Here is a 10,517-nt window from a genome sequence, read left to right as displayed (position 1 = left end):
GATGCTGCGATGGTATGAACCCAGCCTTAAGTGCTCATAAAACATATAATAATTTAAATATCATAAATAACACATTGGTTCTATTTTGAGGTCTCATCCCCTTTACCATAGTTCATGGGATCTGATCACCACCTAGCGCAGTGCAAGAATCTTCAGAAAAACGCAGATGAGCATTGAATGAAACAGTTATTTGTTTCCACCTATGCTAAAATAAGTTGCTTGTCCCTTGGGTAGGTATCCAGCAACCTGAATTTCAGCATACGATTAAAACACTTTTTTGCTATACTTTCCAAATATGTACAGTGCTTTGCAAAAGTATTTACCCCCTTGGTATTTTTCCTGTTTTGTTGCCTCACAACCTGGAATTAACATGGATTGTTTGAGGATTTGCATCATTTACCGCATAACACACACCCCAAGTTTAGGAGGGAATTTAAAAGAAAAAAACTTTTAGGAGGGAAGTTTAAGGAAAATAACTTACATTTAAATGCCCATCAATGCAGCCTTATGAGTATCATTTGTAGCCTTGCATTGCAGCCTTGTCAGTCATTTGCAGCCTTGCATTGCAGCCTTGTCAGTCATTTGCATTCTTGCATTGCAGCCTTGTCAGTCATTTGCAGCCTTGCATTGCAGCCTTGTCAGTCATTTGCAGCCTTGCATTGCAGCCTTGCATTGCAGCCTTCCATTGCAGCCTTGCCAGTCTTTTGCAGCCTTGTCACAGAGCGGATGTCCTGTGTATCTCGGCGGCGCTCATTCTCAGTGGCTTTCGGGTATTTTCGGGGGCACTCGGCCGTTCTCGGCTATTTTCGGCCGTTCTCGCCTATTTTCAGCCGCACTCGGCTTTCCAAAAGCTGCCAAGAACGGCCGAATGTGGCCGAAAATAGCCGGGAACGGGCGAATATACCCGAAAACGGCCGAAAATACCTAAAAACCACAGAGAGCGGCAGAGAAGGTTAGGAACGGTGGTGGATCGGCGTACAACACGCACCCCTAATTTTCCCCTGATTTTAAGGGGAAAAAAGTGCGTATTATACGCCGATAAATGCGGTAATTTACAGAATATGCCTACAAATTTGAAGATTTTTTTTTATTATTATTATTGTGAAGCAAACAACAAATAGGACAAAATAACAATAAATAAATTAATAAAAGGTCAATGTGCACAACTATTTACCCCCCTAAAGTCAATACTTTGTAGAATCACCTTTTGCGGCTATTACAGGTCCAAGTCGCTTTGGATAAGTCTCTATGAGCTTGCCACATCTTACCACTGGGATTTTTGCACATTCCTCCTTGCAAAATTTCTCCAGCTTCTTCAAGTTGGATGGATTGCGCTTGTGAACAGCAATCTTTAAGTCTGACCACAGATTTTCTATTGGATTGAGGTCGGAGCTTTGACTGGCCACTCCAACACATTTATATGTTTCCCCTTAAATCATTGAAGTGTTGCTTTAGCAGTGTGTTTGGGGTCATTGTCCAGCTGGAAGGTGAACCTTCATCCTAGCCTCAAATCGCACACAGAGTGGTACAGGTTTTGCTCAAGAATATCCCTGTGTTTAGCACCATCCATCTTTCCCTCAACTCTGACCAGTCTCCCAGTCCTGACTGCTGATGGTGTTCTTTGGGTGATGTGATGTGTTGTGTTTGCACCAGACATAGCGTTTTCTTTGATGGCCAGAAAGTAACATTTTTGTTTCATCAGACCAGAGCACCTTCCTCCATACATTTTGGGAGTCTCCCACATGCCTTTTTGCAAACTCAAAACGTGCCATTTTGTTTTTTGCTGAAAGTAATAGCTTTTTTCTGGCCACTCTGCCATAAAACCCAACTTTATGGAGCGTACGGCTTATTGTTGTCCTATCCAATTTGGTTATTTTTTTATAACCTAACCCGGACTTGTACTTCTCACCAACATTGTTCCTTACTTGGAGGTGAATGCATACGCACATGCCAATTATCCATTTTTTTATTTCTGAAAAATAGTTTTATGTATATATTTTTCTAATTTTATTTCACCAACTTAGACTATTGTGTTCTGATCCATCACATATAATTCAGATTAAAAAAACATTGAACTAAAGGCTGTAATGTAACAAAATAGGTAAAAAGCCAAGGGGGGTGAATACTCTTGCAAGGCACTGTACAACTGACTAAATACCACCCTTTTAAGGATGTCTCTCCTGGCTTTTTATCCTTTTTCTTCTACTTGTCTCTGCCCATCTGGAGCACCACGGACTCACCTTTTTATTTTTAAAGGATAACAGGATGTTTAAACAAAAATGTATGTGTTACATTCTCCTACTCTATTAAAGTGGTTGTAAACCCTTACAAACCACTTTGACCTACAGGTAAGCCTAGATTAAGGCTTACTTGTAGGTCCAAGAAATATCTCCTAAACCTATACGGTTTAGGAGATATTTACCTGAAGACAGCGGTGCGCAGGCGCACTGGGCAAGCCGCAGATCGCGGCGATATGCCGCAAGTGTCGGCTCCTGTGCGCATGCGCGGGAGTGACGTCATCACTGCTCTGGCGAATCACAGCGCCGGAGCAGCGAGACCCACGGAGACCCCCCAAGAAGATGGACGCTCGGAACTACAGGGGACAGCGGTGACTTCGCTGGCTCCTGTGTCAGGTAAGTGACACATAATTGACTACTATGCGATGCATAGTACTCCATTATGCTTTACCTTTGCAGGGAATCAAAGAGGAAGTAAACCCATCAGGGTTTACTTCCTCTTTAAGGTGGCACGCTAACTCTATGAGATACATAAAATGCTTGGATGGAGTGGGGGTGGATGGTGGAGGGAAAGTGATTAGAATAAGATTAGATTAGAATAAGAATGGGAGCCAATGAATAAAAATGAATAATAAAATGTAATAAAAACCAAATTGATAAAAATTGATTAAAAAAATATAAAAATAGGTAGTGATTATTCCAGAAGCAGATTAGTAATACTGAACATATGTATATGTATGTGTGTGTGTGTGTGTGTGTGTGTGTGTGTGTGTGTGTGTGTGTATGTATGTATATATATATATATATATATATATATATATATATATATATATATATACATATATATATATACACACACATACGCACACATGTACAGTAAGAACACACATGAGGGATTCAATTATAAAAAAAGAGTTATAACTAAAACTTAATTGAAAAGACTCAAAAATATTTTTTGAATTAGGATTAGTAGTAGAAAATTGTGATAAAATATCAGGAAATTCATGAAATATTATATAAGGACTATTGAAAATTTATAACTGTATGGACATGTATAGACACGTGTGTGTGTGTGTATATATATATATATATATATATATATATATATATATATATACACACCCGCACACACACCTACATAGGGAAGAGGGAGCATTTACTTAACTAAATACATTTATTTTTCGGACAAAAACGAAATTCTGAAATGAAATATTTCAGTGTGCCCATGTCTAATTTTATGGACTAAATGTCTGGTACAAAAAACTCTTGTTTAGTTTCTTTCCCTGGCTAGTCTCTGCCATTTACCAGACATTCTCTTTACATCATTCTGTAAGTCAGACAACTTCACTTTTTGTGAATATATACAATACACTACTGCAGCCCCTCCTGGTTAAATCGATTAATATAACCATTAAGCAAAAATTACAAAAACAAATTAATGTTATAGAAACACTCTGAACCAGTAAATAAACAACAATAAAGATATGAACAAAGTATGGTTTAAAATATGTAACAAACATTTCAATGTAACAATGGGGTCATTAAAGTGATATGAAAGTCTTGTTTTTTTTTGTTTAAAAAGATTTTTTTTTTTTATACTTACCTGCTCTGTGCAGTGGTTTTGCATAGAGGAGCCGCAAGCCTCCTATTCTTGGTCTCTTGCTGGCTCTCTTGGCCCTTCCCACCTGTTGAGTGCCCCCACAGCAAGCAACTTGCTATGAGGACATCGAGCCGCAGGATAAGGATACCCTCGGGATAGGGACATTCTTTGGTAACTTTGGATGGTACTGGGTAAGTCTGCTGTTTGGGTCTATTGCAGTAAGACCCGTGGAAGGTATAAGATTGACTACTTATGGGTGCTGATTAGACCAGGCTAGTAGCCTTCCAGGGTGTATGTGGTGTATTGGCACAGCTATCCATGTCCAGCCAAAAAGGCAACAAAACTGGCCAGTAAATCTGCTCTATTTTACACTGGACTCCGCCCCTATCCTGTCAGGGCCCTTGCATATGTAGTCAGGTGATGGAATATAGAAACATGGAATTGTAATTTCACTTTATACTGCTATGCTAGATGTTGTGCCCTCCAGTCAGCTAGGGAGAGCTATAGGCTGGAAAGTCTATTAACTTCTGTGCAGAATTCTGAGGATCATGGATCCTAACACTACACTTCCTAGAGGACACTGAGGCAGAAGGGAAGTCTTTTGCCTAACTGCTTTAAAGAACTTCTTCCTCTTGGTAGCACAGGAGTCCATGTGAGCACATCAGGCTGTGTACCCACATCTCTGTGGAAGACCAGACTGGTGAGAACCAGAATTTGAGACCTGAGAGCGGTGACAGAGGGGCAGCTCTGCATAGACAATTGCGTTTCCATCCATCTCACCCCTGCTGCAGGGAGACTGGAACATCTTCCCACTCTCCTTCACTTCTAATCACCAGAGCCATCTGAGAAGAGGCAACGGGCTCTTTTCCTAGAATGGGAGTCTACAGCCACACCGTAGGGGCTGGTGGGAGGGCTCACTGCCCATCATTCACACACTGATAGCAGGGTCTGAGTTACTGGAAGCAGGTTACATAGCACCTACACTGTATGCCAATTTATCAAGACTGTTGATAAGTGCGCCAACACTGATTATGGGCCCCAACTATGGCTGGAAGGAGAACACAACAAATGACTGACCCTTACAAAGCCTTTCTACTAGCCTAGGTCTAGCAGAGTCACCATTAATGCACTTTTGGCAGTATAGTCTCCTGAATGCAGTTAATTCTACTATGTTACCATCCTTTGCTTCACTCACTGTGATCTTGCTATTATTTATGCTGATCCTGGTGCATAGTGCTCTCCTATTCCTACTGATGTATGTTGAGTTGCTCTACCACTATTGCTAATCCACGTTTATGCCTTTATGGTATCAATCATAGTGTAGACAATATATTGAGACTTGAATTAATTTATTTGTTTGCTGTTTCAGGGAATTATATTGACAAAGCCCCAAATGATTCACAATAGCCCAAAACTGATATGGTCCAGAAATATTTAGACAGAATAAAGGTGGATAAAGCACATGGACCAAAAGGCATACACCCATGTGTCCTAAAAGAATTAAACTCTGTAATTTCAAAGACATTGTTTTTAATTTGTAGGGTCTCTTTAATGACTGGATTGGCATAAGGCCAATGTGTTGCCTATATTTAAAAAGGGGTCAAAGTCTTTACCAAGTAACTATAGACCTATCAGTTTAAAGTGTTAATAAACCCACAGCTGTAAAATCTGTCTGTTTATGCAGTAAAGCCTGCTTGTTATACTCGCTGTGAAACTTAAGGGGTTAATCTTGCATATTGTGTAAAAAGGCTGTTTCTCTGATCCTCCCCTTCTTCCACTATGCCCAATCCATCTCCTAATAGAACACTAATAGAAGAAAGCCTTGTCTGGTGTAGTAGAGGCACCATGCCCCGACGCCACCTGGGAATCATCTCCCACCACCCTCTGTTCCTGTGCCTGTTCCTGAATAGTGATCTGCACTGATCTGCACATTTCACCGACCCATTATAAGTTCAGCAAACAACAATCAACAAACAAACAGACAAAAAAATAAATGAACAAACAGACAAACAAGGTAAGTCTATATGTATGCTTTATAGAGAACCTGTTATTAACTAGTTGGCTTTAACTAGAATCTGAATATACAAGCTAAGATATATGAATCCAAAATGGAGTCACCTCTGCTCAGTCATATAACTACATGGGGGAGCTCAGCCATGAGGATAGATTAGAGGAACTAAATGTATTCTCCCTTGAAAAAGGGTATATGATCATCAAGGGCCTCATCCCCACAACCCTTGCTCGGTGGTTGTGGGAGTCTGCGGGCGGGGGGCTTATCGGAATCTGGAAGCCCCCTTTAACAAGGGGACCCCCAGATCCGGCCTCCCCCGTGTGAAATGTTAACGGGCTACCCCAAAGCACCCTCCCCATGTTGAGGGCATATGGTCTGGTACAGTTCGGGGGGGCGCTCCCTCATCCCCCCTCTTTTCCTTTGGCCTGCCATGGTCAGTGTATCTGTATGCTTGTACAGACAGGCAATTACACAGTTAGCCTGTCTGTATACTGCCCTAGCCTGTGGACCACAGCTGGCACGAGGAAGCGAGCTGGTGCCATCCACTATCGGTCTTCCGGCTGGGTCCAGAAGCACAGGTACAGGCCTGTGGACCACGGCTGAAGAAATTGGTGAAGAGGTGTCGCAAAAGTCTCAGTGAGGGGCAGAGTCAATGGGGGGATTGTGGTGCGGCAAAATAAGGTTTTGCCTAGGGTGTCAAAAATACTTGCACCAGCCCTGTGTGTAATAGACTCCCTCAAGAAGTGATTCTAGCCATCTCAGTAGATTGTTTAAAAAAGGCCTGGATTATTTTCTAAATGCACATAATATAACTGTATACTAATATTTATAGGTAAAGTTGATCCAGGGAAAATCTGAAGGAGCCTCTGGGGGGACCAGGAAGGAATTTTTCCCCCAGCTGGAGCAAATTGGATCATGCTTTATTGTTTTTTTATGCCTTCCTTTGTATCAACTGTGGATATAGGAATGTGTGTGCTTTGTTTTTTTCTCTGTTAGTTGAACTGGGTGGACTTGTGTCTTTTTTCAACCAGATTAACTATGTAACTATGTTTCATGACCCAGCATCATTATTGTGTGCCTGACATCACCAGTGATTTTTTTGTGATATTGTAAGCTTTGTTCACTTAACATAAGGTGTCGAGGGCTGTCACCATTGAGGAGGTCAAGGCAAAGAACAGGGGACCCATCCTATCCAACAGCTCCTGTGGGGGGTAGCACTACACATACTACCTGAAAATGTATAGTAGCATAGTAAGAGCACTGATGAAAAAATGTATTTCTTTCTGCTTTAGATGTTTATGCCCCAGATGGACTTCTTCAGGTTCAGAACTTCAGAGAAAAAGTTCATTGCTAGCGAGGAATGAAAGCCATCGTATACGACTTTGGTAGATTCCCAAATCCAGATACATCTGGGCACAGATCCAGATCCTCCATAGGAAGTTCAGGCTTTAATACAAAGTTCTGCAAGATTGTAACCACTAAAAGGAAAATTTCCATTCGGGCCAGAGCTTCTCCAATACAGTTCCTCTTCCCTATGAGGGAATAAATACAGTTGATATTAAATGATACCTGAGTTAAAGGTAAAATTAAAACTTGAAATGCATATAATAAAATTAGTCGGTTTGGGCTCCTATTTTTAATTTAGTCATAGTTATAGAACATATATGTTTTATATAATGTAATGGTTAGCCTTGCTGACCAAAGAGGAGAACCTGAGTGGGTTTTAGTGCTAGTGATAGTTCCCCATTACAGGAGGCAGATATCAAGACAAATTCTTACACCGTGTTTATATATAAATGTCATCATTTTACTTTAAGATACGTTGTATATAAGTAGATTTTTATTTCTTACCTGCAGCAAGAGGCATAAAGCCATCATTCTTCCTAAATTCTCCATTTTCATCAAGAAAATTCTTTGGGTTGAATTCATTAGGGTATGAAAAACAGGCAGGGTCTTTTAACACAGTGGAAATCATTGGATAAATGTTGGTGTGCTGTAAAAGCAAAGACAAAAGCTGAGCTATTGTATAACAGATTACCGGGTTTAACTTACTTATATAAAAGTGTTTGCATCTCATATATATGAAAGTTCACCAATGATTCAATAACAGTTTTTATTTCCAGTTTCACTCATATTTCACACTGTTATTTAGCTTATTGAAGGAGAAAGTGAACTTGAAGGTGATGCAACATAAACAAATGATTGTCGATTCCTGAGTAAAAAAGTGAACCTAAAACACCTGTAGTAGAGCATCCCAGAGGGAGCTTAGGAAAGTCCTGTTCAGGGTTTATATATCTCCCAGGTTCCTCTCAGATATTGGTATATCTGATCCACGGTTCAGTGCAGGGATTATGCCTCTTTCCACTAGCAAACAAATCTCAGCCAGAACTTGTAGCCAGAGCTCTCAAGCCTGGGATCAGAAATTTCTCTAGTGTGATTGCACTCGTTCCATTGTGTTTGTAATTTAGTTATAACTATAAATTTCAAACAGCTTGGATCTCTGTTATGGAATTTCTGAAAATGTATGGAAAGCCTATGTTAAGTGTATCCTGATCTAAAATTTTACACATGTTCTCTGAGACAATCACATAATCATCTGGTCATCTGACCTACATATTGCATAAATGGTACGAACATTCTGTAAGATAAAACAAGAAATAAAGCAATTCATTGGATATTCCTTTCCTGTTATTTGTAATGAAAAGGACTGAATCTTCCTTAGACGTTGTCTTCCAACAGTGCGAATGGCACAACAGTTGCAAGGGCATAGATAAAATGTTTTTCAAATGGCTGGATCAACAACATGTAGATACACCCCAGGAAGGGAGGGGTGATATGGAGGATAGTGAATAATGCACATATCAGTGACACAGTCACTAGGCAGAACAGGGAGATGCTTATTTACATTAGCATCTCCCTGTCCTTCCTCTCCGTGAGGCGATTGCGGGTATCCCAGCGGACATCGAGTCCATCGGACCTGTGATCCTACTCATGGAGCTCCCGGCTGGCGCGCATGCAATGACAAATGTCTCTGCAGCAAATTCAAAGTGACGTACAGGTACGCCACCGGTTAAATATTGTGCCTAGGGGGTGTCTAAAGTATGCCTGTAAAGTGGTGCATTTTTCCAGTGTTTAGAACAGTACCACAGCAAAATTACATTTGTAAATTGTCATTTAAAACTGATCGTGGTTGTAATGAATTGTCGGGTCTCGGCAATGTAGATAAAGCTCATTGAAAAAAAGAGCATGGGATCTCCCCCCGTCCATTACCAGGCCCTTTGGGTCTGGTATGAATATTAAGGGGAACCCCCGAACCAAAATTAAAAAAGAAATTGCTTGGGGATCCTACTAAAATCCATACCAGGCCCTTCGGGTCTGATATGGAAAATAAGGGGAACCCTGCGCAAATTTTTTTAATAAAATGGTACAGGGGTCCCCCCTAAAATCCAAACCAGACCCTTCAGGTCTGCTATGGATTTTAAGGGGAACCCTGCACAATTTTTTTTTTTAAATGGCGTAGGGGTATCCCTCAAAATCCATACCAGACCCTTATCCGAGCACACAATCTGGCAGGCTGCAGGAAAAGATGAGAGCGTCCACCCTCCTGAACCGTACTAGGCCACATGCCCTCAACAAAGGGAGAGTGCTTTGGGGTAGCCCCCCAAAGCACCTTGTCCCCATGATGATGGGGACAAGGGCCTTATCACCACAACCCTTGCCCAGTGGTTGTGGGGGTCTGCGGGCAAGGGGCTTATCGGAATCTGGAAGCCCTCTTTAACAAGGGGACCCCCAGATCCCTCCCCCCCCCTGTGTGATGATAGCAGGGTACAAATGTACCCCTTCCATTTCACAAAAAAAGTGTCAAAATTTTAAAAACGACAAGACACAGCTTGGGGACAAGTCCTTTATTAAAAAATAAAAAAATAAAAATTTACCACAATGTCCATTCATCTTCTTATAACTTGTTTCGCTGACATACCGAAAAAGAAGAAAAATTCACAGACGATCCGCCTCCATGGGAGGCTCATGTTGTGTGACGCTTCATAGCCTTTGACAGTTCTGATATAACTGAGGGTGGGGCCACCCTGTGATGTACCTGGGTGATCCTGCCCCCTCTGACACCACAGGGACTTTCCCGTGGCATCAGAGGGTGGCGGGGCCACCCGGTTATGTAAACAGTGACCCCACCCCCTCTGACGCCACTGGGAAAGTCCCCGTTACCATTTCATATGGGGGGGGGGGGGGGTTTGTGGGATATGTGGATTTCCAGATTCCAATTGAAGGATCCAGCTGAGCAGAGGTCGGGATTTTTACACTTTATTTAGCGCTGCAATTTTATATTTATTCAAAAATTCAATAAGGATACCAGATTCCAGGGAGGAGTTCCATATACAAGAATGCTTTTTTGGTGACAACTTCATTACCAATGCTAACACTGACATCAATCAAGATTTGCTGTTTTCAATGAAGGATTACCAGACTACATTTTTTCACAGAATGCTAGGAAACTAAGGCAAGCCATAGACCAGTGATTCCGAACCTTGGCACCCCAGATGTTTTTGGAACTACATTTCCCACGATGCTCTTGCTCTCTGCAGTGTAGTGGAGCATCATGGGAAATGTAGTTACAAAACATCTGGGGTGCCAAGGTTCGCCATCACTGCCATAG

General features: G+C 41.5%; 1 protein-coding gene across 1 annotated transcript in view; it reads right to left on the bottom strand.

Moving 5' to 3' along the window:
* Positions 1 to 3,633: 3,633 nt before the first annotated feature.
* The window catches only part of LOC143982529 (cytochrome P450 2G1-like), a 108,493-nt gene continuing 101,609 nt past the window's right edge, over positions 3,634 to 10,517 (bottom strand). The window contains exons 8-9 of the mRNA XM_077481359.1: positions 7,700 to 7,841; positions 3,634 to 7,380 (exon numbers count right to left, since the gene is read on the bottom strand). Coding sequence (XP_077337485.1) covers positions 7,199 to 7,380; positions 7,700 to 7,841 — 324 coding nt within the window. The 3' untranslated portion in view covers positions 3,634 to 7,198. The remainder of the gene's footprint in view (positions 7,381 to 7,699; positions 7,842 to 10,517) is intronic.

This window comes from Lithobates pipiens, unplaced genomic scaffold, assembly GCF_037356315.1.
Source record: "Lithobates pipiens isolate NorthernLeopardFrog02 unplaced genomic scaffold, aLitPip1_a1.2 Scaffold_1, whole genome shotgun sequence".
Lineage (NCBI taxonomy): Eukaryota > Metazoa > Chordata > Amphibia > Anura > Ranidae > Lithobates > Lithobates pipiens.
Note: the sequence above shows the minus strand (reverse complement) of the source record. Positions and strands in the feature narration are given on the sequence as shown.